Here is a 22,181-nt window from a genome sequence, read left to right on the forward strand (position 1 = left end):
ATAGGCAAGACAGATGTATACCTCCCTTTTTTTGACAATAGGGGTATGTTGTGATGTCACTCCAAGGACACAATCAGGTGGGTTTTAAAAAAAACAATTTTCTTCAAGAACAACATCAATCAATTCTTCTCATAATCAGAAGAGTAAACAAATTCATCTGAATCCAGGCAAAATCTACAGATCAATTTTCTAATTTCCAAATACTTCTGCATCAAATTTCTTGTCACAATGCTCAGCTTACTGATAATGCTTTCCAAACAACACCTGAAGGAGCGAAGTATTAAATTGCAAATAAACAGGGAGTTTTAAATTACAGTAAAAATTCAATAAGTAAAATAGTGTTTAGTCATGCCAGTGTGGCAAGTGAAAATTAATGTCCATTCAATAGACATCTTCTCCATCTGGTACAGAAATCAGAAAATTCAATCGCCCCAGACACGAAGGGATGTCAAAATTATCAAATTTGATATTAAGTCCACAAGATTTCTCTGAAAGGATAATTAATCAGAAGTTTTTTTGTAAATACAAGCTCAAATTGACATTCCTCAAACGATTCGTAATATATTTTCAAAATTGTGTGGGGCAGCGGTGGTGGTGGTGGTGGCCACGGGTACTGTAATTAGAGCCGTGAATGCCTAAGTCGCCATACAATATACATCTACTGGTGGGCAGACAAGTGGATCCACTTATTAACACAAACTCTTATCTGCCATGTGTCACAGTCAAGCAGGATGTGTGATTTATGTTAAAACACATGTCATGTAACTCCACGCATAAACATGTCATGCTGTGCTGGTTACCTCCCCTTAACTATAAACCTCAATCACAGTATTTCACCTTGGGGTGAAAAAAACACATTGCCAACAGGCTATTTATATAAGTCAAAGCAATCTACATGATTTCATTCTATTAAACCTTGACTTCAATTCAAAACCTAAAATATGCCATGCAGCCTTAATATAAATACATATGTATGTATGATTAAAATTTGAATTATATTTAAATAGCTGAAAGCATGAAATCTTTCATTTTAAAACTTAAAATAAAATATTAAATGCAGTCAAACCTTTCTATATAGACCACCCAAGGAACAATGGCAAATTGGTCTTATAGTAAAATAGTCTTTATACACAGGTCAAATGGTATTGAAATTGGCTAGAATTAGCCTAAGAATTCTATTAAGCAGGGGCTCTATATACAGATGTGGGTGCTAAGACAGATTTTACAAAGCTTTTCAGTTTTTCTGATTATGCATAACTATTAAAAAAATTCAAGATGCTATATATCTATTAATAAATCCAAAATTCTAAAGCTATACCATCCCATTAATGCTGAAATTCTTTAATACTCTTTTGCCTGTCCAGGTTTCCTTTCATTCCTCAATTTATATGATAAATTTTCAATCACAGCGGGTTGATTCACTTTCCTTCAACATTCCTCGCGTTATCAATTTGACAAATATGACATTTATTTTGGGCCGTTATAACAGATGTTTGATTAGTTTTGACTTGAGACTGGAGTGACCTCCCTTCACTGACAGGGGATAAGGCAACCATTTGTCATTTTAAACTTCGTGGCCACCCTGGCACGTTAATACACGAGATCAATGGTGACCACGGCAACCCGCTTATCCTACGACCCACCAAGGAAGCTCTGGCAAATAACGTACTGCCAAATTAATATTCTGATTCATCGATCTTCATTAAGGTTGACTTTGCCAAATCCAGGCCATTTCATGGAGTGTTATCTCATAATCCCGATGAAATCAAAATAATATTCATCACATTCTTAATGGTTTCCCTTCGTGACGTGACATTTTATCGAAATAACAAATTGAATATTTTTTTAAATAATATTAATCACATAATTTGAAAAAGCAATACAATATGTATCCATGGCAAAAATCTAATATATCAATATTACATAATATAGAAAATTACAAAAAGTATGGACTGGAAGTGAAAGTTTTCTTGATGACCCTGATCTCAATGCTCCCTCTTTTACGGGTTAAATCTTTGTTGTCCATCAAATCTCTCAGGTTAAGCTTGGACCATGGGAAAGCAAAAAGGCTATAAGCTGTTATTTACATCCACAGAATTATTATTTAATGTCTTAAATCGGAATAACAATTTTACAACCCACCACCATCAGAGTATGACGCTTCTATTACAAAAGTAGACCAAGTGAGAACGGAAATCCTTTAAAATCCAAAGAAGTAATATCCCTGGTCGGGTCGTCCAAGGCCATCAAATGAGATTAGCTAGCTTTTTAACTGCAAATATTGGTACAGATACTTTCAAATCATAATGTTGTATCTAGTCAAGATGAACACAACATATATAGCCGATAAATGTCAGAAACCGATTTGAACTAAACAATTACCATATTTAATCAATCAGAAAAGAATAATTCCTTTCTCTATAATCATCTCACCAATCATATTAGAACATTCTATGGTTGATAATTCATGTCATTTTTTTTAACAGGAAAAAACCTCTTTGGTTGAACATTGTAATTTCATCAATTTGAATAAAAAGAATCCTTAATTAAGACTGAACCAGAACCTTAAATGGGTATAATAAGTCATATCAGAACAGATCCTTTTCTAAACGAACCAAATAAATTCATTGAACCACCACATTATTTCACCAACTATAACTGACCCTGTATGGTTGAACTCTCCATCCATCACAAACAACAACATCTATGGTTTAACTATGTCATTGCAACATTAGCCTATATGGTTCAAGCATGATGTTTCATTTACAACTGGAAAAACGTCCTCAATGGTTCATCTGAACCATGTGATTTGCAATCTGATTAAGCTTGGTTTTATTCAAGTTTAATGTCCTATTAATAGCCAGGGTCATGTAAGGATGTGCCATGTTTGTTGTTGGAGGAAAGCCTGAGTACACCAGAGAAAAACCTGTGGCCCCACTGCTTAAGCAGCTAGAGCCCTTTATGAATGAAACATGTCATTATATAAGATGTACAATGCATAATAAACTATGATTTAGGGCCTGATCAACCAGAAGTACTAAGAACATCAACAAATGTTGAACAAAACCAAAAATTTTAACCACATAAATAAGCTTGTGAGGTCAGCAGCACCAGATGACCCTTTAGTAGAAAGACAGTGCTCCAGACCCACACTACCTGGTTACTATCTCTTAGGCCTGGCAGCTTGTGACAAACTCTAGATGTTTACTAAAAGGACAATGGGGACCCTATTTAGTATGTGGGACCGTGTGACATGTAAAGAATGTAGAGTATCATACCTGCCCCAGCTAACATGGACATAAAGGCAAAAACATTGTGATACATTTAGAGTCAGTCTCTTGGTCCAGGAGCCTGCACAGTGAATAGCCAAGTGGTTAAGGTGTTCAGACATGTAACCATTAGCTCCCAACTGTTGACTTTCGAGTTCATAATAATGTGGGGCAATTGTCAGTTAACCTGTTTTTCTCTGGGTACTCTGGCTTTCCTTCTGAACATATCCTAAACCTGGCATGTCCTAAACTGACTCTGGCTTTAATAGGACGTAAATATAAATATTTACAACAACAAAATTTGCCGGCTCAAGGCGTTCTCCCATAGAACCCAGCAACAGAATGTACATCCATCGCACCACCGTAACATAACTCAGTTCCCTAAAGGTCACTGTCATTAGCTGCCAATTTTATTCCTCATAAAAATTACAAATTATCTATGAATCATATTCATCCCCATTTAAAACCTGCTACCCTGGGAACCCCACGAGTTATAAACATTTCAACTGAGCACAAAACCCGTTATCAAAATTATGCAGCATTTGCAATATTGACATTCCTACGGTAGCCATATTTAATAATTTGATATCAATATGACACAGCCAGTTAGGTAATATCGGAGCTGAGAAAGACACACACTTATGTCATTTCACAAATGAATCTGTCCCGTATTTTATTTTTCTCAGTCCCCATGGCGACTTTACATCAGCAGTTGCCGTCAGATTTGATTGGCTAACAGCCCATGTTTGGTGTTTATATCAGTAAGATATCGTTCTGTGACATTTTGAATATATGAAATATTTTCCAGCTAAAGTTCCCTATGGGCTGTGGTAGGTCCGTGTTCCATTATTGTTCGGCTTTAGCTCCCTTTGGACATTGATAATGAATAGTTCATACCCCAATGGTCAGTACTGGTGTACAGTAGTATCATCAAGATTGGCCTAATTCTATGGAATGTCGAGAGATGTTATTTCTGCTGTTCATGTGGATTCAATATGTACAATTCTTCATATAGAGCCTACACATAGGTTGTATAAAGCATAGTCTATTTCTATGGAAAGAGAATGAGACGTTTTGGAGTTAAATATTTTAAAACATTACAGTCTACATAACTTTGTAAGGTTTTGCTTTAATCTTAACAGAATTCAGTCAGAAAATGGTAAATTGAAGGCAACTCAAATACAACTGAACCTTGTAATTTTGATATGAACTTTGGGTTAATCCTAAAAATGAAGTTATCAGTCGTTGGTACCAGAATGAAACAAATGCATCAACTTAATTAGTCAATTAAAGTAATAAGGTGTTTTAAACAATGAACCATATAAAGGTGTTAAGAGCCACTGGGACGAATATTAAATAACAGAACGAGATTTAAGTTTTCAAGAAACCTGTTACTGGTAGCGTGTACCATCAGCTGCATGTTCACATGAATGAAAATTTATTATTTGAGCTGTAAATTCATAACATGAAGATGCCAAGTAAATCAACAGGACATATCTTATTTCAGCACATGGAAATCTGAGTATAAATTAAATGAAAACATTTTTGATTTCTAGTTCTTTTAATTCAGCTATAAAGTTAGCATCTGGCATCAGCAGGTAAAGTTTTCAAAAAAAGTATCACAACACAAGTTTGTAAGAAATTCATATTGATATTAAGGGTACTGGAATTTTAAATCAATTGTCTTTTTTAAAATCAATTTTCAGAAAAATGTAGAATCCCTGACAGCAACAAATCATAGCAAGTGGTAAAGAATTTCGCCTATCAATTCTGCCTGCTAGGCCTACAACACATGCGCTCTACCCGACATATCCTCGTTTGTCAATGTTCAAAAACACAAAAAAATCCCAACACAATATCCTTAAGCTGTTTTGCCAAAATATTTTGGCATGGAGAAAAAGCAAAAAAAATATTAGGATTCGTGTTGAGTTACATTAGAGACGACATCATATCATTAAGAACAGGTAACCCAAACCAGGTGTAACAAAGCCAAGGTATAAATACATCACTGGCTACAGCCACTCGATCCTGCGCCCCTCCCCGCGGCCCACCAGGGGGCAGCCCGCTCTAAATTTAACTTGTCAATGATCACGATGTTTTCCCAGCAGGTTTCCGCCACTGTAACTAGTGCGACATTGTTAGTGTATTTTAACTGTCGGAGTGAACCGATATTGTCTGTACAAAAGCGAGTGTGACTTTACATATCCTAGCATACTCTAACTTGTTTATGTGTTTAAAAAAAATCCAACTTTCCATGTCATGTATAAGCTTAGCCATGTGTCTATAAATATATATATATATATATATATACAATCGGTTCTTGACATTGTATATACATTATGGTTCTTGACATTGTTTAATATTGTCCTGTATGTATCATATATTTTATGTCTGTGGCCATTTTGGTCATTTAGGAGATGTAAGATTTAATTTATAGAGGCAACAATAGTTCCAGGAGAAGAACGATTGACCTTATAGCTATGACCATTTCCTTGCTACTTCTCTATGTAGTCCTAGAATTTGCAGCATCCTTGACATAATGAGGGGTAGTGAGAATGTCAGACACCTTTGCCACTATAAGTACCTCTTTGCCCAGACGAGACGTGGTACTCTGAGCCACTGCAGCCCCTAGTAATTGGGAACCATCTTTAACCAAGGCAGAGTGTGAAGTGTATAAGTGATATTAACTATCCATTAAAATATCTATAGCATCATTGGACACATTGGAAAGTTTTAAGGTACAAAACGTCCTGTTGTACACGAACATGATTCTCTATAATCATGTTACTGGTGTCATAATACTTGCTATAGTCCATAAACCTGTATTCAGTACTCTGCTCCCGAACATGGCTGTCGTTTGATTGCTGACTAATACCCGATGGATAAATGAATTGTACTGCTATGATGGACAGCTATTCAATGTATGCGATGGAACACAATTTGCCTCTATGCCGATATGACATCAAGTTTTGGGGCAGTATGTACATTAGTGGCCGCGGTGTTATTATAACGGTAGAATATGAATATGACAGAGATTAATATACTGTGAAGATCAATGCCACGCCAATGATACATATTGCTGACGTGCTGAAACAACACACTCTCGCGATTGTTATCAGTAAAATTTGCCAAAGCGGACTCCATTTGATCAGAAGCCCATTTCATCATCTCTCTACCACTCGGGGAAAAACGGAGATGAACTTTGGTGGTGACTAGAGATTTTTGATTGATTAAGAGACCTTGATTGATTTTAAGATGGCGACGGGGATCCTGCTGAAAGACACGAGACAATATTTGGAGTGAGTAGCAAGTCTGCTGCGTCACTCTTCGCTATCTCGTGCCATTAATAACATATCACCTCCTGCACTCTCTCAGCGTCCCTCTCCAGACCTCTCCAGCCAAACTCGAGATGGCAAAAATACAACATTTGTTCAATTTTTCTACCTGTTTTCACTACTTGTGCCTAATCCCAAACTTTTAAACAATACCTCTTACGGATTCCCACAGCACTTACAAGTTAATTTATATCGCACCTCTGTCATATTTGTAAACACCGCCATTGACTTGTATGATGCAGTGTCCTCGGTGTCAACTCGACTTTCATCGTACAACAATGCAACGGTTCTATAAATGACAATTAACAGGACGGCAAGAGTCAACTGTCAAATGGTCGTCAAACACTTATTGGTCCCTGAGATGACAAATAGGTGTGTTTGTGTTATTTTGAGAAGCTATACGTGTAGCAAGGTCCCTCTAACAGGAAAGAGGTAAAACAAGAGTGTCGTCCACATACCTACAAATACCTGATAGTGCCACGGTCGTTAGGGTCCTCGACCACAGGTAACACACACCATCACTGGATCAAAGGACCAGTAATGCCTGTTTGTGCACAACTATCAGTCAAGTTTGTTGGCACACTTAGACGAACGTCATCATCGTCTTAAAGCTAGTTAGCTCCACACCATGGGCCAATATTACCTTTCATTTTCAAAAGTTATCGAAAAATTGTACAAATATTTCTACTTATTCAAAATCAGAATAATTTTCTTCCAATTAAGCATACTTTTACCTAATGCATTATGAAATATACACATAATTGAAAAATGATCTTGGGTCCATTTGTTGTCCGTTGAGAAAACTAACCAGTATTGGTAACTGACCGATGGGGCTCTTACTTCAGGTCTTAACTAACCCTTCTCCTGTATTTACATAAAACTTATATTAGAAAGCTGGGTTTTTTTTACCCTGACACACACTCCAGTTTATCAGAAATACCCCTGTCATCTTCACCGGTTATATATTAGTTTATGGAATTCCTCTCCACAGAAAAAAAACATTCTTATTTCAATCCTTTTTAGATATAACTTCAGGTGCCACATTCTACTATGACTCATTCTACAGTTGTCGAGTCATATTTCTGTGAGTTGCTCCCCAAATTCACCAAAATTAATATGTGTGCTGAAACGACAAGTGTTCAATGGTGAGATTGTTAAATATTGAAAACCTTGAAGGGATTTTTGGAATTATTAAAAAGCTCAAGAGTTCTAATATCCAGATAGGAGGGACTGTTTACCAATACTTTGGTCTTTTTTATAGAAAATCTGCACTGGGGAGACTAAAACCACACAGGTGCAAAAGTTTTAAGTCTAAAGTACCAAGAAACGGTATTTGAACAAAAATTACATTTCTGGACTTAAGTATGCTTTTAATTGATAAAATATTTATGTAGCTATTGCAGAAACAATAAGTTTGAAATGCCAGTATTGTATCATGTTCAATTGTACTACACGAGTAAGGGTACTCAAAAGTAGGTCGGTTATTCTAGAAATCTGAAATTTTTAAATGAAGCCTAAGGAACATGTAAAATACTTCAATAATCTAATGAGTTAAAATAATATGAGTAAACGTTTAGATTTCGTAGAACTGATATTCTCTTAGTTCTCTTAATAATCATTTCTGGCATTAATGAGCTTCTCAATTTTTTTTCTTGTAACTTAACTTGACATATGAAAGCTAGCTGTACATACATTATATTCATATTGAAAGCAATTACACAAAACATTTTTTAAATATACATCATCAAAATATTATAACTATTAAATTATTATGAACTTTAACATTTTTGGTGTACATATCACTAAAATATCCAAAAACATTTTAATTACTCTCTTGATAACATCAGAGTAATATCATAGAAGAGTAGTTCGTTGATTTATTAAACCGTTCGTTTAAATATCAACCATTTTTTTCTCTTTTTTAAACGGTTTCTGCATAAAAAAAATACCAAAATACCAAAGACAGTTAAAGTATAATGGCCTAGAAGATTTAAGACAAATTTAGGAAATGTTCATGGTGTGGAAATAATGCGATACTAAATCCCAGCTACATCTTTCTCTGGGTTTTTACACATCAGGACAGACATGGATGCTATAAAACGTTTCACTCTAGCTGCCATAAATTCACCAGGAAAAAAACCAAATGCTTGACATTGCTTCTCATCTTATCAGTGAAATTTCTTAAAATGGATTTTGTGGTGAATCAGAAAAAAAAAGAAAAAAAACCTGAATCAATGGATTTTGAACAAAATCATTGTGTTTATTGATAGAAGAGTTCGGTATTAAATGCGACTGGCTTTCACAAAACGCTAACTTCGGCTGACAGACTGGAGTACACTTGTATCAGAGTCATCGTTACTCTTTTCTACAACGAGACTCCACTAGGGAATTAAAGATAAGTTTTTAATCCTCAAGACGGATGCCAAACCAACAGAAAAGTGACAGTTTTATCAGAGCAGGGCTGAAGACAGGCTCTCTTCTTGTGCTGAAATACAATCAACGCCTAGCCACACTGCCAAACTCGGGGTCCTGGGAATAACAAGATGGCCTTACGTGTAGCAAATCCAAACACACAATTCAATAATGTCTTTATGACAAGGATGCTTAGTTTGATTAATGATCGACTGTTTGTAAGATTATCACAGGCCGAGTGCCACTATATGAGATTCGCTGTGGAAATTTGAGAAAACTTTGTTATCTAGATTGGCGGCCATGTTTATAGATATAATTCCCAAATGTCAGCCATCAGCCCAGAGAGACTTGTTGAAGATTAAGCAATTCCCCTTAAGAAATTAATTAAATGACACTAAAGATAAGATGATAGTTGCGTGCCTTACCATTAATTTGATACAGCTATATACATGTATACAAATATATCATGTCTTCATTTTTGATATACTTTAAAAATTGTCTTTTTTTTATATTCCATTTTATTTTCATACCATGCATCACATTATTATTTTTTAAATATATTTTTCAATATTTTTTTCAATTTTTATTTAAGCTACCTTTGAAACATTAATAACAAACAAATTGCAAATTCAAAAATTAAAAAGAAAAAGAGCTTTATGGCTATAATCATGGGAGATTTTCTAACATGCATGGTGTCTCTGGTATGAGATTTATAAATTAAAATTGGATTTTCTTTTCAAGCTGGACTTATTATACAATACAAATTATTGCAATAATCTGTTATAACATGAGGTCCAGAATTTGTAATGAAATCCCTCCTGCCAAGCCAGCTAATCTAATTTTAAACTTTTCCTACCAAGAACAAACTCCACAAGCCGGTTTCACTTTCTTTTCCCCAGCAACTTAGTGGTGTGAGGGAAATGGGGGGACACAGTCCCGCAGCCCCGATGTGTCGTTTGTTTATGTTGCGACAGCGTAAACGCTAACAACACTGGCATTAGTTAATATGGCCGTGTTTGTATCTATACAGATATTTGATAAACCTGTTTCTGATACCAATGTCCCACTCATCAGTATACTCTAAATAGCACTTTATATATAGAATGTTTCCTGTGACTTTCCTTAGGGGCAGTGATAAAACCCTTTGACGTTTTACCCGCCCTCTAATTAAATTCTTGCCCCGTCCAGTCCCAGGACAGGCAGCCGGACACAATACTTGGAATTCCGCGACTACCAGAAAGGTGTTCCATAATATCTCGATTCATTACGAACCCCTTGGCATCCCATCGCTCAAAAAACCTTGTTAGGTAAACAGCAACCCATAAATTTGCTCTAATTAAAAATTCCCTGCCTCTCCTACGGATCCTTACGGTTCCGAAGAGATTACATTTTATCCTTCGGGATAGAAGACAATAAGAACCAAGCCTATAATTACTTTTTTCATTAAATCGTGAATTTGATATCCTGTCAAATCCGTCAATAAAGCCCGGGAGATTACAATGTACCATAATTCCCCCGGCAGCGGTGGGATATTTTTGAAAGACAGTCCTTACGGAGATGACACCTGAATAAGACAATGGTTTGATCACTTGTGTATCTTCCTCCAGAAATTGTGTCTCCATCCACTACTTTTTAGCTCTTACAGTTAGTTTTGTGTTCATTACTAATCACAAAAAAATGATATAAAAATGAAAACAAGAGGCCCATGGGCCTTAACGGTCACCTGAGTTAGAATATATAATGAAACAAATAATGAAACAAATTAAAGACATATAAACACTATATGCTGGGCCTTGAAGTTGGTCAGTGATTTATAAATTTGACCTTTTTAGACTATGAAGAGTATTTGCTTCCATCAAACCTGTGAACTTAGAGGTATTTTTTTAAAATTTTAATCAATTTGACCCTGTTAAATTTGGTCCTGCCCCTCTGGTCCCCCAGGGGATCATCGAGGACAGATATGGATGTTAAAATGCTATATCTTAGGCTAATAATTCTAATCAAGTTTGACTACGAAAATTGGGCAAATAATGTTCACAAATATGTTTTTCCTATATAAACTTAAGTAAACTTGACCCCTCCCCAGGGGGTAACGTGAGACCCCAAGGTCATATAATTCACAGTTTTTATAAAACACCTGAAGACCTTTCCATCTATAATTATTTGATTCTACTATATCCAGAATTTTAGAAGATTTTTGAAGTTTTAGCCTATTTGACCCTTTTTTAGCCCCGCCCCTCTGCCCCCAGGGGGTCGGCCAGGACCAATGTGGATATGATATTAAAATGTTATCTCAGGCTAATAATTCTAACCAAGTTTGACTCGTTTCCAATGAAAATTGAGCAAAAAATGCTCATAAATGTGTTTTCCCTATATAAACTATAGTTAACTTGACCCCCTCCCCAGGGGGAAATGTGAGACCCCAGGGTCATATAATTCACAATTTTTGTAAAGGACCTTAAGACCTTTCTATTTATGAAAAGTATTTGTTTCTACCATTTCCAGAATTTCAGAAGAAGATTTTTGAAGTTTTAGCCTATTTGACCCATTTTTAGCCCCGCCCCTCTGCCCCCAGGGGATCGGCCAGAATCAATGTGGATATGATATTAAAATGCTATCTCAGGCTAATAATTCTAACCAAGTTTGACTCGTTTCCAATGAAAATTGAGCAAAAAATGCTCATAAATGTGTTTTCCCTATATAAACTATAGTAAACTTGACTCCCTCCCCAGGGGAAATGTGAGACCCCAGGGTCATATAATTCACAATTTTTGTAAAGGACCTTAAGACCTTTCTATTTATGAAAAGTATTTGATTCTACCATTTCCAGAATTTCAGAAGAAGATTTTTGAAGTTTTAGCCTATTTGATCCCTTTTGACCCCGCCCCTAAGGCCCCTGGGGGTCAGTCATAGAAAATTTGTTAGTAGGATTAAATGGCCATCTCATACTGATAATTCTGACAACATTTGACTCATTTCCTATTACAAATGACCAAATAATGCGCAAAAATGTGTTTTCTCAATATAAAGTATAGTAAACTTAACCCCCTCCCCAGGGGGAAACTAGAGACCCCAGGGTCATATAATTCACAATTTTTGTAAAGGACCTTAAGACCTTTCTATCTATGAAGAGTATTTGATTCTACCACATCTGTGAGTGGAGAAGAAGATTTTTGAAATTTTACTCAATTTTACCCCTTTTGGCCCCTCCCACAGCCCCCTGGGGGGTGGGGACCATATAATTCACAATTTTGATTGGCCTTATGCCTTAGAAGGTTTGTGCAAAATTTCATTGAAATTGCTTCAGCAGTTTTGGAGAAGAAGTCGAAAATGTAAATTGTTTACGGACATACGACGCACGACGGACAACGCACGACGCACGACGACGGACAAAAGGCGATTAGAATAGGTCACTTGAGACTTCGTCTCAGGTGACCTAATAAAAAACAATGCAACATCTTCCCAATATCAAATTAGGCCACTGGAACTGGTAAAATTGCTGTAAGAAGGAAGTTGTAGATGTCTTCAACCAAATTAAGTTTCAAGTGTTTTGACTGTCGCGGGTTGGTTTCACAACTGCTTTAAAGAAAATTATCACTTTTTTTGTGTATTCTGATATAAGCATTTAATTTTCATATTTCATGGGAATTTAAACCCTGTGTTTGGTTATATTATGCTAATAGTATTAAAGAAGCAGTATATGCTTACATCAATAATGTATTGTTTATGTCAATATGGTTGAAAACTCCAAAATCTCAGACAGATTTGCTTTACAAATTTGATATTTGTAAAATTTATTTCATTTTTCTTCAAGGTATATAAGATATATAAGTTCTGGGACACACTTGGATTACTGTACCAACTTTCTGTCGTAGATACTAAATTTTGTGATTTCAATTTCAAAGCAACTTCACAGAGATAAATATTCATGGATTTAAAACTTTCATGGAATTTTCTTTCAACATATAGGGTAGATATTCACAGAGAAAAATTTTTGTTGATAAACTCACCGCAAAATTTGTGAAAGAAAATTGCACACGAAAGAAAGCTGGTTTAGAGTATCTCAGTATATGAGAATCTACAATAACTAAAATAGGTCTCCTTATAGGCTGGAAAGTGGACTTACTTGTAAAGGTAGAGATAGATCGCCATGACAACGCTGAATATAAGCACCTGAAAAATACAAACATTGAAAAAAAAGTTAATAACTGTTTCACAACGGCTCTTCAAGATGTTAAATACAGCTATCATGCTGAGAGCAGAACAGTCTTCCTTTGTTAATAATAAAACTTCTCTTTTAGTCAATTTCAAACTCAATCATGACCCAACAACGTTTTATTTTCTCATTCCCTGTGATTTTAAGGAAAGGAAATTTCCTATTTTACTGTGGATATTTTTTGTCCTGGAACGAAAATCCTTAAAAGGTCTTTCAACTGTCAATTAAAGACAAACAATTTGAAATTTTACAGATAATCAACTCTTCTTCCTGACTGCAGGAACTGACAGATGGGAACAGGCTGTGAAGAATGATGATTGGCCGGGAGGAGATAGGCCCATGTTGATTGGCTGAGACAATAGGGAAGCTTGTGATTGCTTGAGTAATGGCAGGGAGTAATTACAGTAATAAACATTTGGATGCAGAACTCCGCTGTCATTCTACTTAGCAACCAAGCACTCCTAATTATAGGGTCGTCATTCCTCCTCCGGGCTTCATAGGAAGTAATATGGCCCCTGTCAGATACGCGAATCCACGTCCACATTTTGACGAATTAATTAACTATCAAAGACAAATATTGCCATTAGCATTGTCATATGTCGCATCAAAAGGAATACCTGAACGTAACATTATTGACAATATTATTTTTTCGACATTAGAAGACGTCGGAGAACAAAAGGATTAAGACTTTAAACAGAGGCACCCTGCTGCAAGCTAATTACTCTGGAATGAGGTTCCTGTGGATGACTACGGAAACAAGCGTAGGCAAACTCTGGTTCTCGTCAACGTTTTACAGGTAGAACATGCAACTACTCGGTAGGGATTCCATCAGTCATTAACAGTAACGGCAGAGCATCATGACACCGCAGACTCCATTAAATTACGAACCCATAGTGTCTGACATACTTTTACTTTAGTACCCAATGGCCCCCTTCTACCAATTCAGAGTACTATATAATATATTCAAAGTAACATACATTCTACAGTTAAACTGAGCAGGAGTTGTCAGCCTTTCTGTCCAGAATGATACCTCAGAAAAATACACAGTTCACCCAGGAAAAAGATATTTACTGCTATTGTCTTAAACAAATCATGAATCAAGGAAAATGTTTCTTTTGATTTAAATTAAAATGCTCATTGTTTTGAATAAATTTTCTGACTTTTAAGATATAGCCCACATTCATTCTCCAATGTTTCTGAACTTTAGGAAATCTCTAAACTCAAAATTCTATATTGTTTAATTCATGAAGTCTCTTAGCTCTAAAATTCTTCAAGGTCCAAATGAATTATAGCATTACAGAAGTAGACCATGAAATGAGAAAAGAACACTAGCATTAAAGATGGAATGAAAGCAATGTTCATCAATGGATCTGGTTTATTACTGTGTGAAAGGTTAGGGTAATTTGGGACCCATTGTAGTAGCTGGTGGCTATCCGCTAAAAATCAAGAACACTTCTGATAAAGAGTCAAGTGATTAGCAGACAAAGAACAGACTTCCTACACACAAACATGCAGGAATTTCAACCAATGAAATCATAGACGGCTAGACTTAATCTTCACCCAACATATGTTTTAGAAAACCCAAACAGGTCTTGACAGACTTTTTAATTAATTGTGACATGTGTGACATATTAATTATGTGTGTATTTACAGCCAGGTGTTGTGTCTCTGCTGCTCGCCTTTCACACTGGCACGCACAAAACGTCACCATAACCGTTCATTCAGCGATTTCACCTGAACCCAGTATATTGACAGTCCGTGTTTGCGCACTTTGTGAAGGATGGGATGTTTGTGTGACCCCAAGACAACCAAACAGGTGCTTTCATACACAGGCTGCAGTTCAGGTGTACAGTCAGGGTAAACACGATGACAGATATCACGAAACCCTAAACTATCGCACAAATAGCTACTTGTGTAAATATACGACCCACTGTGGATGTCTTAACGCATGTAAAAGTGCATTTAAACAACGAATGTAATTAAACGTGTGATTTGGTGAAAAGTATCAGATGTTTAATTTTGGTTAATTAAGTTTACATACTGGGCCCCGGTAATTCTGTACCAACTGTTAAAAAATCTGGCGATATCACTATTGTAGATAGAAAGTTAAAGGCATGGTATGGTGAATTACTTCTGTAGGTAAAAAAAAAAACAAAAAAAAACCTCACAACAAATTATTGGTAATCTTTAAAAAAAAATTGTTCTATATGTATATCTGTAAGATCTGTTGAGTCATTATTAGGGTCAGAGCAAAATTACAGGTTACAATTAAAGATCTTTTATCTTTTCCGTTTTGTTCATTGTGACACAATCTATATGTTAAAAAAAACATGTACAGTTCCTGATATAATACCTAGTCTTACGACAGGGTCTGGGGCTTATATTTAAGTTCTCTAGGCTGTCCCTTTAATAACTGTCGCTGTGTAAATTACATATTTGTTTCTGGCCATCATGATCTATAATGTAACAGCAAGGACATGACAGAGAAAACTGTTGATAAAAGGTGATTTTCCATCTGATGAACTCTGGTTTCCCTAACAATGCAATTTTAATAATGAATTAATAATATCATTATAACAATACAACTGTATGATTGTACATCAAATTGCATAGTATGTGCATGCACATGTACAGCTGATCATCATTACAATTGTCATGGTAACACTCATTTCAAAAGATGGATGTATGTATAGTGCACAGATTGTTTGCACAGGATATTTCAGGTATTTAGATACTTTTAATCATAAGCTTGCACATGACTGGTCTTGACACAACTAATCGAAAAAATATGAAAATTTTCCTTAGTTTTTACCATTGTTAAGATTTTTTTTTATGGTAATATTGCACTTTTTGTAGAGTTGTCATAGCAACCAAATTATGAATATATTGTTTGCTAACAGAAGAATTATTAATTATTACTTTTGTAGCCATATGAAATATGTAAGATTTTTTTTTTGCAATTATCCCTCTTTTGTGTTCAGGAGTAAATCCCCATCTGTTCTTATTTCATTATACAGCTGTTAAATTGTCTAATTCATCTGTGTCGACTTGGCTATATATAGGTTCGTGTCTCACCTGTACATCCTAACTATATATTACCATAATATGCATATGTTATGTATCTATTTCTAGACAACTACGTTAGCACATTGCATAATAAACAACTCCTACACATATTAGAGATAATGACTCAATGTTCTGGACATGTTTTCCATGGAAACGCAAACTTGGGTCACGCATACATAGTATAGTTACTCAAATCCTAGGCCAAATTAAAGGTTGTTCAAACCATACCCCACGTTTCGTATTTCATGACAACTAAAAACTTTGGTTAATTTGATTGCAATCAAAACACTATGCCAAATATTCAATGACAACCAGAACATGTCATAAACATGGTTATATATATACTGCAAGATATATAGTAATGAAAGAACTCCATCCACGCAATTTGTGATCTACAATAATTGGGTATTTTTAAGCCTCAAAGACTTTGGTATAAGATTATAAGCAGCACTAAAAAGGAAAATCTTACAAAATAAATGCTGAAAATGACTATGAATGTATTGTTATCAATTAAATATAATGTTGAAAATTATTGTTTTATTTTTCAGAAAAGAATGATTACATATCTATTGGTGAGAGGGAGGGGGAAAAAACCCCAATAAACAAAAAGATGTCTTATGTGTGGCATATAATACACAATGGAACACAATAATTATTATTACGTGTAAATATGCAGTCACATGGTCTATAATACAGAACGTTCTGGGACAATAATTATACAAGTAGAGCAGACTCTTTTACAGAACCATTACAGGTTCAGGGTAAATTATGATACTTTTCCAGAATAAATGCATAACCCGACACCCTGGAATAAAAAAGCAATCAGCATTTCACATAAAAACACAACTGACTCATGCTTTTGGGAATGGCTTTGGAGAATTTAATTGGAATCTTCCAGAAAGCATGGCATTATGCAAATGAGCATTGAAACAATGGGTCTCTGGAATGTAATCTCCGTTTGTGGGGCTGGAACTGTGTCTGAGACTTTGTTTCAAAGAATTCTGTCCCCAGCTTAACACCTTCGAAATTCTTTCAAAGGCTTGTATTTAAAATCCTAGTAGAAATGTTGAGGAAAGGAAAATACTTACATTACATACTATTTTAGTTAAAAATTAGTTAAAACTAATAATTCCATGCTGAATTTGCTTTCACTGGAAACCTGTGAACTTCACTGAAATTTTCTACAAGAAAATTGCAAATTTGAATATGTAACATGATTTTTTATCATAAATAAACATGAAAAATGTTTCACCGACTTCCCAACTAGTTCATGACTAACTGCTACTGATTGGTCTAGGGGTGATAATCATTGATTGGTAAATGGATGATCACCAATGGTTGGTCCATAAATGACCACCAATGATTGGTCCATGAATGGTCACTAAATATTGGTCCATGAATGGTCACTAATGATTGGTCTATGAATGACCACCAATGATTGGTCCATAAATGACCACCAATGATTGGTCCATAAATGATCACCAGTGATTGGTCCATAAATGATCACCAGTGATTGGTCCATAAATGATCACCAATGATTGGTCCATAAATGACCACCAACGATTGGTCCATAAATGACCACCAATGATTGGTCCATAAATGATCACCAGTGATTGGTCCATAAATGATCACCAGTGATTGGTCCATAAATGATCACCAATGATTGGTCCCTGAATAACCACCAATGATTGGTCCCTGTATGACCACCAATGAATGGTCCCTGTATGACCACCAATGATTGGTCCCTGAATAACCACCAATGATTGGTCCCTGTATGACTACCAATGATTGGTCCCTGTATGACCACCTATGATTGGTCCCTGTATGAACACCAATGATTTGTCCCTGTATGACCACCAATGATTGGTCCCTGTTTGACCACCAATGATTGGTCCCTGTATGACCACCAGTGATTGGTCCCTGTATGACCACCAATGATTGGTCCATGAATGATATATGACTTAACACTGTTGATTTATCATTAATGAATGTCTATCATTGATAGATGACCTTGCCATTAAATGGTTAAGGAAAAGTTTTTTTCTCTTTTGTTTTTTCTTTTTTTTTAGATTATCTTCACTTATTTATTCCAATAAAAGAGATATCAGAACATACTTGAACTCTCATTTATTACTAATTAACACTTCCATAAAATCTTTGTGATTACTTGAGCAACCTGACATCCACCACCTAAACCCTGTACCACCATCTCCCATTGGCAGACATTAGCGTATCTAGAAAAGCAGCTCGTTATGGTCCAGGTGTACCAGTCAGCCCTACCACACAGCAAGTCAGACTCTTAGTTTGCACTTGAAACCCTACAATACTAAGTAGTTCTGTCAAACAAGTACCCATATATCTATAGAATTACCAATCTGGATAAAAAGTACTTATAGGCTATAGCAGGAGGCCACCAGTATAACATTAATGATAATTCCCAGCCAACAATGATTTTAACCATAACTGAAACTCACTTACTAGTTAAACATTTGGTAAAATGAGCATAATAATAAAATTTAAAGAAATTAGGAGCTATAGATATAGAAATGGATGAAAAGATCATTTATCTAAAATTCAACAATGAAATATTTTAACAATCATGAATATTCTTTGTCAGTAATAGTAATGTATTTCATAGACTATTGAAAAATTGAAGAATTATAGCTAAATTTTAGCAGTTGTTAAGCCTTATAGAGCAATTTAAGCTTTTTATATCCTAGCTAAAGAACGGGGGACAAAACATATACCTATAGACATTTGTTTCCCTATCTTATCTCTACAGCTCATTATACATCTTTTAAGAATATTGCAAAAACTTTAGATTTTGGAAAACAACTTTTCATCTAGAGCCAAAAAAATCAGCCCCAAAAAAATCTGAACATTTTCGGGATTAGCAAGTCAGACGAGCATGTAAACATTTCTCCTTCATAAACATATTAAATGGTACTTAAAACCAAATTACAAAACAATAAGCATCGAAGCTGAGAGATAGGGGGGCTGGACTTTTCCTTAGACTCAACACAAGTCGGTTTGGCATGGACCAGATTCAGTCAGCATGGTGATGGATCACAGTCACAAACACAGCCATCAAAACTTACCTCAGTCCCAACAGACCACCCACCTCAGTCACAAAAACCTCTTTATTTCAATTAATTCTGCCTAAACTTGTCGACTTTGACCCTAAACAGTTGATACATCAAGTTCTTCATCTTGGTCTGTTCCACAATTTTCGATTCTGTCTGAATGCCATGATTATTTTCTTCTGTCTTATCCCATTTACGCATGTTTAACACATACTGAAACATCTCTAAATATTTGGCCGTTTGAGTGACAAGGAAGTTGAAGATGATTGCGATTTCATTGCACAATTAACAAGATCCGGTAGCTCTAATCACTTACATCTTCAATCACAGGTGCCCTTCTCTCTACATCTGACATTAAATCAAAATACATACACAAATATACATTTACCAACCAAAATTTGTAATGACTTCTTTCTTCCTTTCTTTTTCTTAACTCTCAATCTTTTTTTTTCAATTCTCTGCTATTAATCAAGATAGCTTTATTATATAAGCTTTTGAAACAAAGCACCTTTGATTATGTTGCTGCGCATTAAAAAACACATTGTTGAGCCAAGCCATTTATTGGAATGAATAAAATAGTTTGTCTACCATTTTATTCAAAATTCACTGTATCCAGATATGCTATATATATATATGCTACTGATACATTATTCTCAAAGTTCTTGATATTATATGACTTTGTTTCCATTCCTAATCTTTTTTGAAGTTTCAGTTTAAGTCGCCACCAAATAGTAATTGTTTTTAAATTTTAAGCATCATGCACAATTCTAGAAGGACATACAGTAGACTTTTTTCAATGACCTTGGTTGTATTTTGTAAAATCCCTATGGAATTGATGGACAGATCCATATAGATAGATATTTGGGGAATGGAATGTACATGTTATATGGTATTATAGGACTGTGTGATAGATGGAATGTGTCATTGCTCTGTCTGACTGTGGCAGATTCCTTCTTATACAGTCAGCCACGATAACATCTGGTGACAAAAGGAGCAAATATACGAACGAAACTGTGTAACTGGGACTATCCAGTCTGTCTGATCGAGGACACTGACATCTAATGTACATTTCTTATCTGTATGTTACATTGTGTCAAGAATAATATTTCAGAAATATATATTTGAACGAAAGAATTCTAAAAGAATAACATTTCAAAATATAAATTTGAATGAAAGAATTCCTAAAAGAAAAACATTTCATTCAGAAATGTACATATGAATGAGAGAATTTCTTGACACTTTGGACTCAGGTGTTAGCTGAGCCATCTGATTTAACAATGGAGTCAAGGGAGGACAACTCTAAACTTATTTTTAAACAAAAGTACATGACTTGACTAAAGTTTCAACTATAATGTTGGTTATCAAAAATGATATTTCTCCGGTATCTGAAACCCCTTCATCATCTTACAATATGTCCCAAGTTTCTGATTTATACACTTGTCTCTCATCTATAAAATGACAAAAGAATATCGTATGTGAATTATAGCAATATAAAATTGCTACATACGAGTACAACATAAATTGTCCGCTGACAATCGGATCTTTGACAACTTGCTATATCATAACAATACAATATCATAAAGACCCAAGATATATGAATTGTGAAGAACTAGATTTCATCTTGCTTATCTGATCCAAACAGTAATATTTGACACATTAAATGCATTTTGAACAATCAGTAACAGGTTAAGTTTAACTGCAATTTCATATTCTTATTAGCAAGCAAAAACTGATTGTATCATGAACTTCATCAAATTACAGTTTTAAACATTTTAACCAAATACAATGATTGTTTTGAAAAATTTTCAGGAAAAACAACACATAAAAAGAGCAGAAATATAATATTCTAAATGTGAAATATCATTATGAAGATTTTATCAGTAACCTTCAGAATATTCTAAAATATTACACAGAATAAAATTAGATGAAATCTTATTCTAATCTATTTTCCAATTACCACAATAAAAGTATTTGTTTTCTTTCCTATTTTCCCCCCAGAGACAGCCAATTGTCTACCTCCAATACTATAGTCCAATAAGTCTATTGTCAAATTAAAAAGTTAAATACGATAGTATATATATAACCGAAATTTTAGTCGACAGTATCAAATGTCTCAGAATTTCCGCTGGATGACAGCGTTACAAGATATGGGTAGCGCTTGACATTTATCATTTGTATTATTAACCGTACAGAATGCAATCAAAAATCTCATTATAAATCTAATTCAACTCTGGCTTTCTAGCTCTATCTAGTTAAATGTTTTTTTTTTTCTTTTTGCCCCTCGGAGAAAGAGACTGTTTACAAAGACTTCAATTATCGTAGCACATCTGGACGGGGAGGAAGTCAATTGAACCGTGATTAAATGTAAAGGATAAAAAGTTAAACAGAATGGAATTGGTTTTTGTTTAGGTTGTAATTCTTGTGTTTTAGGGAATGTCTGACCAGGCAGGACTAATCCCAGAGTTTCTTCGGGGTGATCCCACAAACAATCCATCACACATATAATTACCTTCCCCCAGGGTTAGGCAAAACCAGTTATTTCATTGGTTGCATGTTTTGTATTACAGGCCTAATGCATCCAGTACAAAACAAATATATATGTGGTTCTTGTAATCTAGAGTCTGTATGTGGTAACTGCTCTAGATCGCACTCCTATATGGGATAGGGATGTTCTACTCTCCAAGTTCCTTAATTAGCTCCAAAATCTCTGCAAAGCCTTGGGCTTTACATAATTCTGAGTGTCCTCTTCAGAGGAATATCCCTATATCTCATACCCTCATATAGAAGAGTCTTATAATCA

At 35.1% G+C, this 22,181-nt stretch overlaps 1 protein-coding gene across 2 annotated transcripts in view; it reads right to left on the reverse strand.

Moving 5' to 3' along the window:
* Positions 1–22,181, reverse strand: part of LOC138325102 (transmembrane protein 135-like) — a 214,829-nt gene that overhangs the window by 56,174 nt on the left and 136,474 nt on the right. For both annotated transcript variants that reach the window (XM_069270533.1, XM_069270541.1), the window contains exon 6: positions 13,143–13,189. In XM_069270533.1, coding sequence (XP_069126634.1) covers positions 13,143–13,189 — 47 coding nt within the window. The remainder of the gene's footprint in view (positions 1–13,142; positions 13,190–22,181) is intronic.

The sequence above is a fragment of the Argopecten irradians genome, chromosome 1, assembly GCF_041381155.1.
Source record: "Argopecten irradians isolate NY chromosome 1, Ai_NY, whole genome shotgun sequence".
NCBI lineage: Eukaryota > Metazoa > Mollusca > Bivalvia > Pectinida > Pectinidae > Argopecten > Argopecten irradians.